At 41.5% G+C, this 19,207-nt stretch overlaps 1 protein-coding gene across 1 annotated transcript in view; it reads right to left on the bottom strand.

Moving 5' to 3' along the window:
• CBFB (core-binding factor, beta subunit) overlaps window positions 1-19,207 on the bottom strand; it is a gene marked incomplete at its 5' end in the record, with an annotated part of 37,005 nt that overhangs the window by 5,837 nt on the left and 11,961 nt on the right. The window contains 2 exons of the mRNA XM_010154456.1: window positions 7,176-7,271; window positions 12,992-13,108. Of these exons, the coding sequence (XP_010152758.1) occupies window positions 7,176-7,271; window positions 12,992-13,108 (213 nt within the window). The remainder of the gene's footprint in view (window positions 1-7,175; window positions 7,272-12,991; window positions 13,109-19,207) is intronic.

The raw sequence follows: 19,207 nt of genomic DNA, 5'->3' as shown, positions 1-19,207 counted from the left end.
ACTCAGAAAACTGACCAGTTACAACCAAGCACAGCTCCACGTTAGACCTGCTGACTGAGGCAGACCCGCATTGAGAAAAGCAACAGCGCTCTTCTCTGAGCTGATGGTTAGTAACAGCCTCTCCTGCAGAGATCTGAACACGGTTAAAATGCTGGCCATGCCTCCACTTCCATTACCCTTACTCAACAGAAGAGGGGTGGGGAAACAGCCTTCTCAGAATTAAAGTCAGCAAAAACTGGGCCACTACGACACGTAAGAATGACAGCTTATATATAATACAGCTTCTTTGGTCACAGTTGCAGCCTGATGAAGCAGCCTGTAGGCTTTCAGGTCTCTGGGGAGCTTGGAGAGTCATCTCTCCCTCTCAATCTTCGCTTCCCAGAACAACTTCAGCTCCAGCAGCAAAGGGAGCCCATCATCACTACATATTGCACCTACCAGCCACTGGCAGTCAGCAGGGGATATGATGCATGAGGCTCTGCAGCCTAGATCCAGGCTCTGGAATCGCTTTGTTCGCTGGCCACAACACCCACCGGGCAATCGCCCCTCCTCTTCACTTGAGCCTGGGAAGAAGCAGCCTTGATCTTTCTTAACGATGATGGCAAGCATCATTTAAATTATGCAAATAATGGAAAACAGTTTCTCAAATTTGGTAAGAGACGTGGATGTTAGACTGAAGTTGTAGAACAACGGATGTTATTAACTCTATATCCAATGCTCTTTTATTCACACATCCCTTCTGACTGCCTTCAAGCTCACTGAGAGTCTAAAAAACCCAATAATCTTGACAAAGGTCATAGATAAAAATCATTCAGCATCTACCTCCATCAGGATTTCATTTCAAGCTTCCAACGATCTACTTCCTAGAAACAGGGCACTTACTGCGCTACGTGCTGAGTCTGCTCTCCCACCACCAGCCGCTTGAGAGCTACAGAGCACGGCCAGGCCAAGGAGCATCATTTGTGTCCAATTCCTAATGCGCTCTCCTGCCCAGTATCACTGCAGCAGTCGCGTCGTTGTTTGAAAGCTGTAACGAAGCTAGAGATTCTGGTACACCACGCTGCTAACTGGGCTAAGGTAACGGCAAGCCGGGAAAGGAAAAAGCGTGGCAATAGACTAAGCTCTTCAGACCTTCAGGTACAGACTAAAATTTCACTTGTGTATGAAAACTTGTTTTCCAAGGGAAAAAAAAGCTTGAAATGCTCCCTTTTAGAAAGTATTGTTTGAAGGCAGGTATAAAAGGTTATAAATTTATAATTAATATTGATTGCCTCCAGACAGTATTCCTCTGCTGCTCAGCCCCTCTCTAACCTTCATTGACTGAAAGAAGACGCTTATATTACAGTATTCCCTGATTTGCAAGATTGATCTCCTCTGTACTAGAGTCAGCATTGATTCTGTACAGCACAAATTGTTTTTCTGATATATGCATTCCATAGCACTTTTACACAAATACCAGCTATTTAAAGTTCTTGCAAAACAATCGAGTCATAACGTTACTGGAGTACCCTGCGCTGCACTCCCACTGTAGAACCTCTGGAGGCAACGCTTACGCACACACAGGCTTTAACGTTTTTTTCTACATTATGTTGTATTCATCCCAAATATAAGCAAATAATATATACTCACGACCATATGCCAAGTCTGCACTACCCGCAGCATATGAAGAATTAAACAGTTTGGGTATCTTTCACATCCAGAAAACTGCATTAAAGGTTATACTCTCATTGTCAGTTTGGAGAGCACGTACAATAAGTAGTAATTAAATTAATTTCAGATTAATTTTTGAGGGAATAAGCTTAAAAGTCAGAGTTTGATAAGACAAAAATAAAGGATCTTATTGGAATATTATATTTTCTTCTGAAGCAAATTATACTTGACAAAATACTTATAATTAGTTAGAGCATTTATTTACACTTGTAGTTTAAAAAAAAAAAAAGATTAAAAGGAGACTATCTTCACTGCCTAGAACCATGGAAGAATCAGAAAGACAAGCTTACTATTTCGTTTTGTTTCAACTGTGAACCGTTTACATTCCTGTAGCAAAATCCTGTTTTCTAACAGTTCACAACTTCAGCCCAATTAAACAAAATACATCTCTTCCTCTTCTGTACTTTCATTTACTTCCACAAAAGTACAGAAACGTAGGGCAGGACTGAGTATTTAAAAAAAAAAAAATCAAAGTAAACTTTTACTTCAGCCATTTTTAAAGGGTGGGGTTGGGAGGTTTTGTTTTGGTGCTTTGTACTGAGAGAGACTTCTAGTGGAAAAAACAGAAAGCTTCGAAACAGGTTTTTTTCCAGCCAAATGAAGGTTTTTAAAATGGGAATTTCATGTAGTTGCCTAAAATGGCTCTGCTTAGCCATTAATGCAATTTGCATTTGCACAAGACCACTGACACATTGCTAGACTAGACTGTTTCAGGAAGAGCAAACCACTCTGCCTCTACTCATGGTATTGCTAAAACGAAGAGCATGGCAGTAACATGGGAATGCACTCAAAATAGACAAATATGACACTTCAAAAATGCTGGTTGAACGAACTGTGTTGGAAAAATGAGAAGAGCTCCAACTTCACCCCTTGGTGAAGCCATCAGTGGAACATCTTCACCTACGCTCAAGAGTAACAGCAGGCCAAACTGCGCACTCAAACAGATCGCTTCAGTTCTGAAGTTCTAGTCTGCCTACACGAAAGAACTCTCCGTACACAGCAACACAGAAGACAGCCTCTTCTCCCCATCCATCTCCTTGCTGAAAATCCAGCCCTTCGTCCCTCCTGCTCCATTGAGGGGCTGGCAGGAGGACCCTGCTTGCAGCTTTTCTGGACTGAACACCAGCCACCGCTTTCAGTGTATTCCGATTTCACCAACTAGGGGCTGTTTAAATCTCTCAAAGTCATTCCAGACAGCGTTAAGTCGTTTTGCATCACGCTACTATGGCCAGAAGACCGCATAAAGAGCAAAGGTTTTTACTGGAACTTTCAAACACGTCTAGACAGCAAGCTCATGGTCATTTCTGTAGAACACTTCTTCTCCTGACACCAGACCCTGGTCTTTCATACTGAAACTGCACCAAACAGAAGGAAATTCCAGTATTGACTCTCTCAACCAAGAGACAAGGGGATAAATAGAGAGAAAACGAAGCATCTGCCTCACTGATATCCCTTCAGTCTCCTCACTCCCTCCTGTTAGCTTGGCAGAGGGAAACGAACAGGCGTATGAACTTGACGCAACTGTACGATAGCATCAGTTCCAGAATAAAGCCCTGAAGTAATGGCCTTGGACCAAGTTAAGTTCCCCATGGTGTGGTACTTGCCCTGGAAAGAGAACTTTGCCTTCACCTGGCATGAAGCCATTAAATAGTGCAAGTTTGCCAAGTGCCTCTGTTCCTAAACTCAGAGATCCATGCAGGCGTTTACAACAGTCTTTAACTGGGGATAAGGCCTTTCTTCATGGGTATCATTAAACTTTCACTGTCTCAACATTCCAACGCTTTTGTAGAAGTGAAAGCCATTGGAATACATTACTAATTTTGAAGGTATTAATTAAAAACACTCACTGACTTCAAAAGCATCTTTGAAACAAAAGAATCCTGAACGGCAAGGCAGGATTTGCAGTACCTGATGTCACCAAGTTACATAAATGGACATAAAACCCCGGCAGTGAATTCAGAACTGAAACTATGTTAAAAATACAACAGAACACAGTTCAACTCAGAGGCACTTAAATTTCGATGAAAATTCCTGAAGTCACTCACTGCCTATTTACATTAGAGGAATACTGCAGTTGCACGAAAATATGACTACTTCTGGAGATTCATGCACAACCTACCAACCGGTACCGATCCTGTCCTCAGATGCAAACAAGATGCTCATTAAAATAAAGGTCTGTTGTGCTAGTGAAGTCATCAACAGAAGGGATACTACGTGATGATGGGAAGGCAAACAAACCTGACAGCGCTCTGAGGGGTTGTTTGTTGTTGGGTTTTGGGGCGGGTGTTTTTTAGATACTTAAAAATTAAAATCAATATAGTTATTATTCCTAAATTGTTACTGCCCTTGCTACTTTTTCCCCCTTCGAAGTATCACCACTCTAATATCCAACAGCCACACGCAAGCCATTTTAACGGTTTTCAACCACCTCCATCAATCAATCCTGGGCAAGGATATACCGCTTGGTTTTAGAAGTCTAGAGAGAGACTCAGAATGGGGAATCTCTTCTACACAAAAAGCTGTATAAATAAAGAATCTGAATCTGATCACTTTCATATGCTGCCAGGCTTTGGAAGGATAAATGTTTCCAAGGAGCCGGCGCCTCTGTTTTGGGTAGGAGTGGGTGGAATATTGCAGGATTCCCCTTCCCTCCCCCACTGAAGCAGAATCTGGTCTCTATTAAAGGCATTTCATCTGCAGTTCCACCGTCTGAAATACCATGATTTCACACAGTGTTGCAACTGCTAAAATGATCATTAACACTGATGAGATCCTGTTGCAGGTCTGGCAATTCCAAGTTTTATTGTCCGTGCCAAGCTTAGCAGGAAAGCAAAATTTTAAAAGGGGATCTTCCTCTGCATGCAGAGTAACATACATGAAAATTCACTCAGCACACTTAGGACCCACCTTTCCTAGCTGCCTTATCAAACCCTTCAGGTAGCATCTCTGTAGTGCAACCAAAGGTGCTATCTGACCCATGGAAATGACACAAACAGCACACAGTACAGTTCAGACCGACGTTTTTGTAGCTGTCAGCGACGCAGTTGTCAAAGGCTATAACTGATGAACCCTTTCCAAGCTGACCCAGCATGTGAGCATTGGAAAATTTGATAGAGGTCATAAATGTAACAGACGTCGGAATGCACATTTATGCCTTATTTTCTACTGAGAATTCCACAGGATGATCATGAGCGCCTTATGTCAGTGCTTACTGATTAAAGCTCATTTGATTCTGCCTGAATGCTGCATTAGAATACAACTGCAGTGAAAGTCAGTGAAACAATGAACGGTTCGGAAACCTGACTCCTCCTTAGGAATGCATTGTTAAGTCTAGTCCCACTCTCTCCCTTGCCCTGCCCCAAAAGATCCTGATTTTTAAGCAGTCCTACGAGCCAGAGTGCAATAGCTCATCTGTAAACATTCCAGATATATGCCCAGGACGTCTTCCCCAAACACACAAATTAAAAACTGAAATGTAAAAAACAGTTGTACAACTACAAGTAATTGAGACAAAAATCTCTTGGCTATATGCATTAAACATGTACAGTAGCCTAAAAAATAAAGCATGCATAATTGGATGTACTGCAATTATTAAAAAATGTATTTGACATAACAGATTTGAAGCACCTTTGAAAACATTTTTCATTCTGCTTAAACATAGTTCAAATCATCCACTTCTTCCTTTTTGTAGGTGACCTATGTTTTAGAGCTGGGACAATGACTATTGTTGTTGTAAGAGAAAATGGGTACTGGCAGCTAATAAGGACATCATTTAAAAACAACTGCCTGCTGCCTTATTAAAAGCAAGAGTCTTTTCAGAAGCTATTGAATCCAGCTCCTGTAGCTGGCCAGGGATATTGCTTTCTGTGTCTCGGTGTCACAAGTTCTGATGTCTGTCACGAAGCCCCAGATGCTCAGTATTACCTCAGTCTCACTGTTAATTGAAGGAGTTTTTGCGCAACCAAGCTGAAAATAACTGTTTTCTCCTCTTGGAGGAAAGAGTAAGCCCCACAGAACTCCACAAGTTATTTCAGGAAGCCTTTTTTTGTTTGTTTAAGCCTTCAGCTTCTTCTCTGTGGTAACAGGAGTGGGGAAGGACATGGTAAAGGAAAATACATCAAGAAAATCTTGAAGTAAATTGAGGTCAAGGACATAAGGCCAGGCTTAAAGTTCCTTCTGTGTTGTTAAAATTAAGGCAGGCTGCCACAGGTCTTCATGAACAGCCTTCATTAATTCTACCTTCCTCTTGAACTGAACTTACAAGCAGGTTCCAGCTATGCTGTGACAGAGGCAGCATGACTGAGGTGATCCAGCTGCTGCTCCAAATATCCAGTGGTAGTGAGGCCTTCCAAGGAAGGATTTTACCTTTGCTACAGCTGACACGTGACTTGGGTACATCTGTGTTTGCAAGGACATGCACACCAACCACCCCTTCAAAGTGAGGGATACTATTCTCTCCATCTGCCTCTTCCCCCTCATTCTCATGCTCAGTATCTTCCAGTGGTACTTGGAAGAGAAGAAAGTCTGTCTGATCACCTCCGTTATCAGTTGGGATGCCAGAAGAAAAGTAGCTTAGTAATAACAATAATCAAATTTTCTAAAAACCTGAAGCAGCAGATTGAATATCTTTCCGTTACTAACTTTGTTTCCTAATTCCTTCTCCATCAGTACAGCCTGACTTTACTATAATGAAATGTGATCAAAGTGTTTGTTTTCTCCCTATTCTCTACCTGACCTACAGCCTGCCTTAACTTGCCAACTCCATGTATTACTCGTCCTCTTAGAGCTCTTGCCTTTCTGACATCTCAGAGCAGCTGGTTTCCATTCCCTTTTCTGGCTCCTCTTTTCTTGATCCCAGTAATTTCTGTGCTCATCAAGAAAGAAAAAGATTCAAGACTGCAGGGTCCTAAAGAAGCAAAGATGGGGGAACTACACCAGTGAAACCGAGGACTAAGACTCCCTGCCAGTAAGGAAAAAGGTGAGAGAAAAATAAAACTAGCCTGTACAAGAAAGTAGACTCTGGCATCTGATTAAATTCACTGGTAACGTTTCCCACAGCAAGGGATAGTGAGCTACAAAATTACGTGCCCACAGCTCCCGAAGCCTTTCCTGTGTTCATGAGAAACGTATGGCTCAACAATGTCCCTGTCTGCTATTAAAGTATCCTTTGAGAGATGGCAGCTCTGCAAACAAATGGATCCTTACAGCTTAAGTACCCACAGAAAAGGCCATCTACAGAAAGGAAAAAGGGATTAAAAAAAAAAAATCAGAGAATTCTAATCAAAACTTAAAAAATTAAATTAATTTTTACAAGAGTTAAAACAATGTCATGCACAATTGCAAGATGCAACATTGAACAAACAAACAAAATACACAACATTGTACAAACAGACAAATAAATGGAAACAATCTAAAGTTTTGGGAAAGTACTAACCAGTTACTGACAGCAGCTGTGAAACCCTCACCTCCATTTCCTCCCGATGAGACCTGTCTCTATCCTCGAATTCACGAGTTCTTCGCCGAGCTTCTTCAAAGGCTTGTTGTGCCAATGCATCCTCCTGCTACCAAACAAGATGACACAGAGTGACACAAAAGGCTACCCTCGTTTCTACCAGGTCACATTTCTTCTGAATATTAGGGATCACTTGGTAGCGAAGACAAGCACATCCTGCAGAATCTGCCAGAACACAGACGAGTTCCAGCAAACACCAATAGAGGTTAATAAAATAATACTCACCTTCATTACTGCAGCAAAGATAAACCTGCAAAGCTGCAACAGAGCTACAACTGAAACACATTTTCAAAGGAGAACTGCTTTTCAGAAGTATTTTAAAATGCTGTTGTTGTTTTTTGTTTTTTTTAAGCTAGGAATCCTCAGAAGTTATATGAAAGAGGAGATACATCTTATTCTCCTTATAAAAGTCATTATGAAGACAGTGTTCACAGGTATGTCTAGGTATGAGTTCACTAGCATCATTATCTACATAATGGTGATTTAATTCTATCATTTAAGAAAAGAACTAAGTCACAAACCAAATAAATCCTCCACTTAATCAAAAGCTGCTGAAGGTGCAAGGATGTGAACATTCGTAACCCTTATGTACCACTGAAATAATTCAAATTATAAGCATTAGAAAGTGCAAAGCAGGAGTTATCCTTCCCCTAATCTGTACACGTTCACACAATGCAGAAACCTGCAGGCTTTCAACAGCCCCACTGACTACTTTATTTTCAATAGTGGCTTATGCACAGGAATAGGTTTAAATTAATGTTCAAAAAATCCTTTGAATCATGTTTTCTGACAGAAAAGGTTTTAAATAAAGTGTTGTACATAAGCCATTATTAATTGCATCGCAAACTGTTTCTCTTAAGAGACCTTTTAGCAAATATTCTGCTCAGAATTAAAATAGATAGCTCTGTTCCCCACCAGACTCTTTAAGAGGAGTCAAGTCTGAAGAGGTGCCACAAAACAGCAAGGGATAAACTGTATCGCCTCTCCCTCCTCCTAATGCCTCAGCTGTAATTACTAACAACTCTGCTCAATTCCCACATACACACAAACGCTATTTTCAAAGGCAATAGATTAAAAAAAAAAAAATCCTAACCTTGGCTGTTCTGAGGACAAAAACACGTTGAGAACCTAACTAAGTTTTAATATACCAAGGGATTAAGTGCATAAATTTTTAAATTTCAGATAAAGCTTCTCTAGTCTGAGAGAATGTTAAATTGCCTTTTTTGCCATCGGCACCATCGCGCAGCCTGAAGCTACGCTGTGAAATGATGTGAATGAGTGCCTCCCGTGGCCTAACACAGTTAAATACAAACATCTGTCAGTCAGTGGCTCGGCAGAGCCAGGTCCCCAGAAAGCTACGCTGAAAGGCAATGTTTAAAGCTGCCAATAAGCTAACATTTTAACACTACCTACTGTTTTTAAAAATAGAATTTATCCCTTTACAGCTATCTTAATGTTCACGCAACACATAGCAACCAAGGTCAGAGAGCGGAAAGTAAGTTTGTTCTTCATAATGCAGAAGGATAGAGATAAAATAGACACTTGTCTGCGAGATGACTACAGAAAAGCTGCCTTACTTCTCATTCACAGCAGCTACTTATGTCTTTATTACTTTTTTTAAAAATACAGATGGAAACAAAAGCAGATTTTTATGAAAGATTATTGCATTTTTACCGTGATTTAAAGTCGTCATGAAATACAGAGCTAACATATAGCCTCAGCCAGAGTATTTTAAAGAAATGGTCATAACCAAAAGAAACTGAGTTAGAAATTTGTAGGAGAAGAATCGGTATGTTGACATCCAGAATGAACACATGTTGACAGCTGAAACACTGGTTTACTGATGTCTGATAAAGGGGAACCAAGGAAACAATATGGTCTGATGAACATATTTTTAAGAAAAAGCCACCAATTCTGCTCTACTCTTGGTGATGTGTCACAACAGACATGAACATGTCTCAGGATCTCGTAAAACAAGGAGGTTAACAAATCTTGTTTCAAGTGCCACCCAAATCTAATAATTGCAAATTTGGCTTTACAAAACCAAATCGTTCGTCCATCTTAGTTTTAATCGGTAAAAATGCTCCTGATATGAATCTACTAAAAGGAAGCAGAATAAGCAAAATATGAGCCATAGCAACATGAGAACAGAACAAAACAAACCCCTCAAACCCAGAAAAAACAAGAGGAAAGCTTACACCCCCGACACACATACACCCCCAGTGATCAGCAGCCTGGTAGGAAAAGGCTTTGTGAGAACAACCACTTGTACCTACCAAATCTACACAGCAAGAGCGTGCTACTACAGAAGAGATACTGAGGTAGTGAAGGCAGAAACAGTCTTTGAATGACACTGAAGATAAATGCCAAATCCAGGGAAATTCCAGCCCCAAGCGGGGAAAATATCCAAGCACGTATGTTGAGCTTCATGTGCGTTAGCCCGCTGAAGTATGAACAAGCAGCTGGATCACGACCTCCAGTATCAGAAAGCAAGACTGCTTGGTAGGGAGATGGTAATATGCTGTGAATTAACTAGGAAGAACAGCAGCTCGGACATTAGAATTACAGTACTTCGTTATGCAAGTGGCTTTTCTTCACAAAACATCTTTTGCCTCACTGAAGGACAGTATCGTTTCCAAAGTGTGGCAGTGAAAAAAAATCCCTCTGACCCCACTATTAGTAAGAAGTGGTAAGGGACAGGAAAATGCAAGCGCGTTACATTTGTGTAAGGCAAGCCTCCCAGAAACCCCAAGGAGTGCATCTGGGGGTGTCTGTGTGTGTGCACATGCCAGTAACACCTCTTACTAAAAAAGACAGTGGGCACAGGCACTGCACTGTATAGTGTGAGGCACTTAAACCTGTCCTGGCATCCGTGTTCTTTGGGGATCAAAGTCGGCAGTTAGGACAATTGCCACTAGGAATATTATTAACAGCTGTAAAGAAGGAAGCAAAGTGACAGATACAGGAAAAAGGAAACTGAAGAATGTGAAAGATTGCCCAAATGTTTATAATATTGACACACACATAGAAACCACTATGCAACATCAAGGATGCAGCTACTTCTGTGCCTTAATAGTGCCTTATGACACCGGTAACACTCAGGTACTACTGCTGTAGCAAATAAGATGACTAATGACCTTCTCGTACTCGTTGAGAAGCACAAACTGAAAACAAACTGCATGCCTGTAACCGAGAGCAAGCCTATCTTTGTACAGCCACACTGTGCAATACCTCCAGCTCAGCACCCTGTACTCAAAATCCAAGAAAGCACTGACACCTGAGAGCAGGAAAAAAAAAAAAAAAAATAGAGCACATTCTCAGTGCACAAACACCTCCTGAAGACAACAAAAAGGAACTCTTATGTGTAGTTAAGACACTGTATACACATCAGGGAACTAAAATAATCCAAGAGCATGCAAAAACATTTGTTGGGAAGTTAACAAGAGAAAAATTGAACCCACAGATCCCCTGGCCATCCTCATTTTGGGAAGGGTGTGTTCAGGTGTGTTGAACAGCCCAATTACAGAAAAAGAGTAGCACTATCTCCTGTTGAGCACACGTTCAAATCCGTCTCCTCTCAGTTCAGAAGTCATGTGACAGGGTGTTATGTATCGTTCAGTCACAAATCTTATGCTTTATCTTGCACAATCCTCAGGGGCTACATCTGACCTTGTTTTCTCAGCCATTATAGCCTACGGGCCTTCTAATCAAGGGAGTCTGCAGCAGTTACTTTCCAAAGAAAACACTGCTGCAACAGGAACTCTGCTAGCTCCACCGCCAACACCCAGCTCTGGACGAAGAGAACACCACAGCAAACAGTAGCATTCAAGTAGGAGCTTGGTCCTGTGGCTTTTCTCATGGGCTAACAAAAGGTGGTAGGACTCCCCTCAGAATGGCACAGGAGCCTCTCTTTTCCAGGCATCCTCAAGAAGGCATACAGGGCCGTGACTATTTCAAAGGCACTGTTTTGACACACAGTATTTCTATTTAACCCAGAACACAGTCACAGTAACGTAATTTCATTAAAGTGCAAACCAGTTTCTTAAGTTAGGAAGAGGCAATGCACCACAAAGCCTGCAACTCTACATATTGCCATATAACATTTGATTTGAATACTTCCAGCTCTTGAACAGAAACCAATCAATCAATACGCCCTCCAGTTCTGCACGTCTGGATTAGAGGAGTGCTCTTGGTATTTGGGTAGAATCAAGGGGTTCCCACTTGTTAAACAGCGAGCAACCGTGGCTGTAGAAGACTAAAAGGGAAACCCCAAGGAGGGGAGGGCTGAGAATGAGGCACACAGTGGAAATAGAACTGCACCCTTACTTCAATGATTTCCACTGCACAGCTGCCAGAAGCAACACCCCAGAAGTCACAAAGGGAAAGTGAAGGTAATTTGGAATGTGAATATTAAGTTTTTGCAAAAATCATCCATATGTACAACACACGAGGTGTTACAAAGAAAGACAGAGGAATCACCAGTGTCACATAAACCAGTTCAATTATTCACATAAGCGAGCTGCTTTGGGGCCCTGAGTTTAAGTGAATCAAATGAAGGAGAGAAAGAAAGCTCCAATTTTATTATGCTATCAAGACGAAAGACAGTTACCATTTGGGATACACTGCAGTGGTTCAAACTTAGATTTACAGAAAACTTAATGAAAGTCATGATGGTCTTGAGTGAAAGAATTCTTCAGAGAGAAGTTAGAAGAAAACTGCCACATACAGGTACAGAGTAAATTATTAATAGTAATTTGCTGGAGTACCAATACAGGACTTGGAGGGGAAAAAAAATATAAAAAGCTTCAGGAAATTGCTCACCTTTCTTTTCTCTGCATGCTTAACAGGCCCTTGATTCAGAAGCCCATTCCTTCATGTAATTCTAACATTTCTAAATTATCAAACTACAGAAGTGAACAGCTGTGTTCACCACAAAACACAGATTCTAAGTCTAACTCTGATAACTGATGTTACTACATCCAATCTGCTGTCCACTGCAGAGACAGGTGATGTGTCTGGAAGCCCACACAAACCTGGTGCAGCAGCTTTTAGTATCACTTAAGTAGCTTTGTAACCAAACTACACCTCAAAAGCAAACATCTGTCTCAAGTCTGACCAAATTAAGGAACCCTACAGCTGTGTAAGTGAACTTCACATCTGTGATACGCACTTAAAAAGACATTTCTGCTGTGTTTACTTTGTTCTTGTGCATGTCCAAAGATTCAGCTGCCAGACAGTCACTTTGGTGGCGAGAAGTGGGTAGTTAGGAAGCGAGTTCTCAAAAGCTGCCACACCTTAACAGAGTAGGGTGTACCACTGTTGGAGAACAAATGAAAACCCCCTATCCATACCTCCACCCCCCCAATATGTAATAAGACAAAAAGCTACTTTAAAAACCTCAACCACCCTAAAGTAAAGTAAAGAGCTGGAAGAGACTTGCCAGTTAAATTGTTTCAAGTTACAGACAGAGCTTTTTAAATACTTCAAGATTTATTACTCTGTAGCACAGTAATAGCACTAAATCATCCAACAAAGTTGTGAAATACAGACAATCCCTGTCCCTAATATTTTGATCTAATTAAAACACTAGTTTAGCTACAACCACGTATTTCTCAACTCCTATACTGTAAATTTCCTCTGGAATTTGTACTCAAAGTGAAGACAGAAAACATGCAAATTAGAATGTGTGATCGCTCCCTGACTATGTGTTTCCTTCCGGAAGAACAAACGAATGTGTAAGACACAGCAGCCGTGGGAAGACTGTCTTACCTGTGCTCTCTCTTCGTCAAATTCCAGGCAGCCCATGCCATCCAGTCTCTGTAGATCTATCCAGCCTTTCCAGATTACACAGACACCGTTGAGAATCATAGGTGCCTTCAAGTACACCTGAAATAAAAGCAAACCACACGCGATGAATTTGAAAGTATTTACACACATGCCTGCACAATGAAAATACTGATGCAGGAAGCTTCTATATGTATTCTTAGAAGAACATCCAAACCAGCTGGTAACATGAGACTCCACTTAACAGCTTCTTCTGCCTCCTTTCCAAGAACTCATTTTAATCAAGTGACTGCTGTAACTCTTGCCTACTGTACTGGATAAATTTCAGATGTGTTCTCATTTTATAAACTGGCACGCATCAGGATTTGGTTAGAATTCAGTTACTGCTTTCAGTTAAAGTAACTGTTTTTCTTGTCAGCTTACCTTCATGTCACAAAGAAAGTGGCACGCCGCCAGACAGGGAAGATCCTTTAAACAGCATGTTTAAATGGTTAAATGAACACATGCTTTCCTACTCCTGAGAAGCACTATATTTTACCCCAGTCCATGAGCTCTTTCAACAAAAAACAAGCACCAGTTTCAGTCCTCTCCAAATTTACAAACTAGTCACTTTAGTAAAATACACTATATACATACTATGGTAAAAACAAATTTTTTTCTGTGTCTATTCTAGCATTTGTGAAAGGCTTTTCAAAAGCAGCAAGACCAGATGATCACATCCCATCTACAGCAGAGTGCCCTGAGCTGCCATGAGGAATAGCGTGTGAGCATTACAGATGGAGATGCTATAGTGATTTAAAGCAGAAGTATTTCCCCTTCTAAAGACCAGAGATTAATCCCCACACAGGAAATTTAAAAAGAGGCAAATACAACACTAAATGAGTTTGACACTCTATATTTAATGACAGCAGCCTTAAATAAAAAACCACCAGCACAATTACCTAAATTGCGATGAAAATCAACCCCCAGTAGTTATTTCAGCCTACTTGGCAAGTCAAACCCCTCCTGGAACAGACGTTTGTCTATGCCGAATTGTCACAGAGGCAAAGTGTGCACCCACTTCAGATTTAAATGCTGCCTAGATAGTCAAAATCCTGTCGAGTCTTTTTGGTCCTCAGGGGTGGCCCAGCTAAGTACGGTAATTTTCGCACAGCGCCTCCTTTAACAGCTCTACATTCGTCCCTGGCAAATCCTCAGCAAAGCATAACTGATCTTTAGTGCTAAAGCACACTTCAAAGTGCCCCGACTGTGCCTACCTGCTCAGTTCCACTCTTACCAGCTAGGGTTGCTCAAGCAGAAAAAGGCAAAGGAAAGATACAGAGGTACAGAAGAAATCCTTATGTAAAGGCCATCTTGGTAAAATTAAGCATTCAACATCATGAAAGTTAATCCCCGAGTGGAAGATGGTGAACAAATAACACGAAACCAACTGACAAACACCTAATGTAATCTGCCAAAGAAAATACGTATTTGATCTCTCGGCATGATTTTTACAACTTATCACACTTAGTATGAAGCAACATACTGTCCAAGTTCTAATTAGTACAATATGCAGTAGCTGGACAATGAAGAAATAAAGATTAGTTCAATCATATCTTCTCTGTATCAGCTCTCCTACTGCAGGGTCTCCACTAAGAAGAGCACAGACTGTTTTTTAGTCCTTGTACTCACAGACTAGCTATGCCAGTCATCACACCTATGTCTTCCGTGATGACAGCACACTATGTGCAGATCTACCGGTCAACAGCCTTTGCGAGCAGAGGCGTCAGAACCAGCATGAGTAAGATGTGGACTACCAGGAAACCACCTCCCACAGCCCTCATTTCAAGATTAATCATTTCAAACATACTAAATACAACATTACTCCCTTTCAGCAGTCTTCACTCATTCATCTCACAAGAAATAAACGAGGTATGCACCACCAATTTAATAAATGTGTTTAGCTGGGGGAGACTTTTTACAAGGGCTTGTAGTGACAAGACAAGGGGTAACAGGTTTAAATTGAAAGTGGAGAGGTTTAGATTAGATATCAGGAAGAAATTCTTCCTGGAGAGGCTGGTGAGGCACTGGAACAGGTTGCCCAGAGAAGCTGTGGATGCCCCATCCCTGAAAGTGTTCAAGGCCAGGCTGGATGAGGCTTGAAGCAACCTGGTCTAGTGGAAGGTGTCCCTGCCCATGGCAGGGGGGCTGGAACTGGATGGTCTTTAAGGTCCCTTCCGACCCAAACCATTCTGTGATTCTGAGTTTAGAAGTGAAAGAGTTAGAGGTTATTAGAATCAAAAGTCATTCTCTTCTAAGAAGAATACAGAATAATTCAGAAGGGAGGGGGAAAAAAAAAAAGGCAACATAACCTAACTGTGGGTTTGTAAAGACAAAATTGTCTGTACTTATGCTAATCACTTTTTGCAGAAGCAAACCAGCATTTTGCTGGACTTCAGGTTTTACCTTTCACCTAACCTCCCCAATCCTTCTGGCCCCCAACAAAAGCCTGGGACATCAAAAGTTCCGTAGGACTTCCCAAGGATAAAAAAACCTAGCTTATCAAGTTATTCAGAACCAGTGTAGGTTTTCTCTCTTTGACTAGGAATATTAGGCTGCCACTGCCTGCCTTGTTTCAGTGGCTGTAGCAGCTGCTAGTGCATTACACGCAGACTCCATAGCTCAGTGCAGTAGGTAGCTCAGATGGAGCTGCTGAAGGCACAGGACTGCACACACAATGCCTGATGCATCACCTGGAAGCCTGAACAGTGCTGGGAATTCCGTGAAAAGTCTTCAGAAGTCAAAGGGGAAGAGAGAAACAAGTGGACAGCGCCGATGTGATTACTGATGCCTACTATCTGCCCTAAGCACTCTGACCAACAGCTGAGCTGCTGACAAAGCAGCTTGTGAGCCACTGGCACGCGGCCTGACCTTTCCAGATAAAGTACTGCCTTGGCTCTGGAATCAGAGCCCTTAAAGCCCTGCTCCACTGGATTCAGTAGGTCTTCATTTCTACCAACATCAACACTCGGATAATAAACATTTTTCACCTCTGAAAGAATGAATTCCTTAGCTAGATATTAGAGTTTTGAAATCACTACACAATCATTCAGAATTTGTATAATTCATACTGAAGCCACATGCGCCTATGTAGGAACTTTTTTCTCTCATTAAAACACACAATAAAGCATACTGGTGCTTTTTCCCTTATTTTAGGGAAAGGAATTTAGACTCCCTTTCCCCCTCTCCTCTAACTGGAGAATGGAAACCACCTAAGACTGCAGCCAAAACGGTTTAACCACATATTTCCTTCTTTTCAGATAAAGCCATGGTGGTTCCCTCTCAATTTCCAAACTTAACAGAATATTAATAAATTACTGCTCTTGTCTATGAACACACAATCTGTTACTGCGCCTCAAAAACCAGCACAAAGCTGTCTTAAAAACTCTCAGAACTCTCTATACGGAAAGTTTCCTTAAGACAGTCACAGTAAGACAGCAAAGGCAAATGCCACATTACTTCTATAAACACCCCAACATTCCCACCTTAATATTACTGAGCTATACAATTTGATTAAAAGTAGATAAAGGGATGTCTTTGAGTAACTATTTCAAGGTTTTGTTGCTAAACCCCAGATTAACGGCATTTCTGTAATTTTTTAAATGTTCACGCCCCAAGTGCTTTCCATAATAATGTCTGGAAGTCACTCTTGGAAGAGGACGGTTGCTTCAGCGAAAAGCACTGGAGAGCAGTAGGAAGTAGGAGAGGTTGGAAGGCAGGCAATTACAAATTTTGTATTCTGTGAAAGAAACACCATTATGGGGATACAAGAGGAAAACATGTATTATACGGCTGCCTCCTTTCAGAGAGCAATCCATGCTATAAACCAAACAAGGCACGGCTTTTCTGACTGTACCTGGCTGTGTAGCTAAGTTAAGCATTATTATACATGTTGAAGGTGGAGAGCAAGTTCTCCCTCATTTTCCACACGCTGGCACAGCCAAAGCTGATCAGTTTGTTAGATTCTGAGACCTAGGTAAATTGTCAGATGCCGAAATCTGCAATTTTTACTAGCTTATACAAGCTGAATTTTTGTACAGTTGGCTGTTACACAAAAGTTTCATTTCACCTCAAACTACATCTTCCATTTCAAACTCCTACTACAAATTAATGTAGCACTAGAGGTTTTCAAATGAGAAAAGTAGGCATGTTACTTTTACATTGGAAACTGGCTTCTAGTGTTGAAGAAATACTTCTGGTTGCTGACTGAAAAGCCAGCAAGAGTAAACACTCTTATCTCCTGGCAGATTATCTGGATAGAGGATGAACAGCAGCATAAACACACAAACACAACTTGAGAAGGTGCACACGAGGCTCTAAGCTGTTGAGCTGTGTTTGTGCTTTCTCAGCCTACCAGTTGGCTTAATCTCAGAGTCCTCTGTGCCACACCTTCCATATACAGAGTGTCTCACCTTCTTTTGGTACTCTTTCAACTCATCTGTTACTTCTTTTCACCTGCATTTAAATGAGCAACCCTCCCCTCCAACTAACTGGGAGTTAGCTTTGTTGTTAAACACAGGCAGGGACAGGGCTCCTGGAACACCACTCATTTGTAGCTGAAAACCCAAACTTGATTTGAATATAGTGAAGCAGACAGAGGACAATTCTCAATGACTTTAAAAAAAAAAAAAAAGCTGCTTTACTTGAGCACAAGACGCAAAACCTCAGTTTCACATCCTATTTCAGCCCTCTAGTAAATCCTTATCTCGCAACACCAGGGTATTTAACTGATGTGCTAGAGCGATGCTATCTGCGTGCTCCATCCACACATCCTGCAGTTACAGAAGATGTTCCTTTTCCCTAAAGCAAGGGAGGCATTTCCTCCCCCAGCGCTGCACACAGCTCTCGCCACCCACTGACTCGTGAATCAGCACGCTCGCAACAGCCGCCGCGGGACGGGCCGACTTCACCCCCCAGGAAACACCAGTCCCCAGTGAAGTGGCACAGTCTCTCCCTCGTGTTTTCGTTTTCCCAGCAGACGGGAGCAAAACGCATTCTTTCATGAGCGGCTCAGCTCTGACTCACCGCCTGCCTCATCGCACACACGTCTGCCCATTCATAACCGCCCGCACGAGCTGCCTCGCGTACGTACGGCCCGGTTCTGATCCCATCTTCCCCTGATCCATACCCCACCGCTGAGCATTTAAACGGCAGTCTCCCCAGTGACTTCATATGTGGAACACTGACCACTAAGAAAGAAACAGCTGTAAACATTTATTCCAAGGAAGAAAGACGTTAAATCCGTTCAGGCTAGCCTCATCGTTTCCGCCTCTCAACACGGTCCGTACCCTGCTGAGTAAAAGGAGACCACCTATTCAAAATGTTCAAATGGGAAGTGATGTGTTCATCTGCTCCCTTTAACCAAAATCTTAAAGGGGCATATAAACAGTTTCATAAAGAAAATGCGGTGTTCTGGCCATACAGATCTGGCCTGTTCTGAAGTGCCAAGTTGAGTCAGTCCTCCCTCCCCAAATACCAGGCCTCTCACTCGCTTATAATCAGAGAAGGGTCGCTAGCCTGGTTTCAAAAAAGGGGTAGAGCGTAAGAGAGGACGCAATCTATGAAAGGCAAGAAAAGAAAAAAGTTTTAGTAAAACTTTGAAACAGAATTCATACACTAAAATCCTCAGTTCCTTGGGGAGCAAATCAGAATATTATCTTCTCTAGTGTAACAACAACTGAAGTTACAGCTAAAGCTGACAACTCCATACAAGGCCTCAGGCAACGCTTAGATACTGATCACTCATACTTTAAAAGAAACTAACAAAAAATAACCAAGTCAGGGACAGAGTTTACAGCACTTCTCAGACTCTGCCAGTTCAATTCTGAAACAAAACCTTCGTAACACAGTTTTAACAGGGAATGAACCAGTAAATAGAAACAGACTAATATAATCCCATTTAGAAAGTCACTAGGAGTGAAATAAACTTCATAGTGTTTTTAATCTTAGAACAATAGACACATCACTACAAACCAAGAGTTCAAAAATCCAGCAAATTTAGATCAACCCTTCTGTCTCATGCCTTAAAGCATTATTCTTCCTTTAAAATAACAACTTAAAAAACATTCTGTGTTTGAAAGCTGCATCTTGAAACAGCTTCCACTACATGAAAATGAGGTTTTGTTAGAATTTAAACCTTCCACTGTTTGTAAAAATGTGAAG

This window comes from Eurypyga helias, unplaced genomic scaffold, assembly GCF_000690775.1.
Source record: "Eurypyga helias isolate BGI_N326 unplaced genomic scaffold, ASM69077v1 scaffold17116, whole genome shotgun sequence".
Classification (NCBI taxonomy): domain Eukaryota; kingdom Metazoa; phylum Chordata; class Aves; order Eurypygiformes; family Eurypygidae; genus Eurypyga; species Eurypyga helias.
The sequence above is the reverse complement of the archived record's forward strand: the minus strand, read 5'-3'. Positions and strand labels throughout refer to the sequence as shown.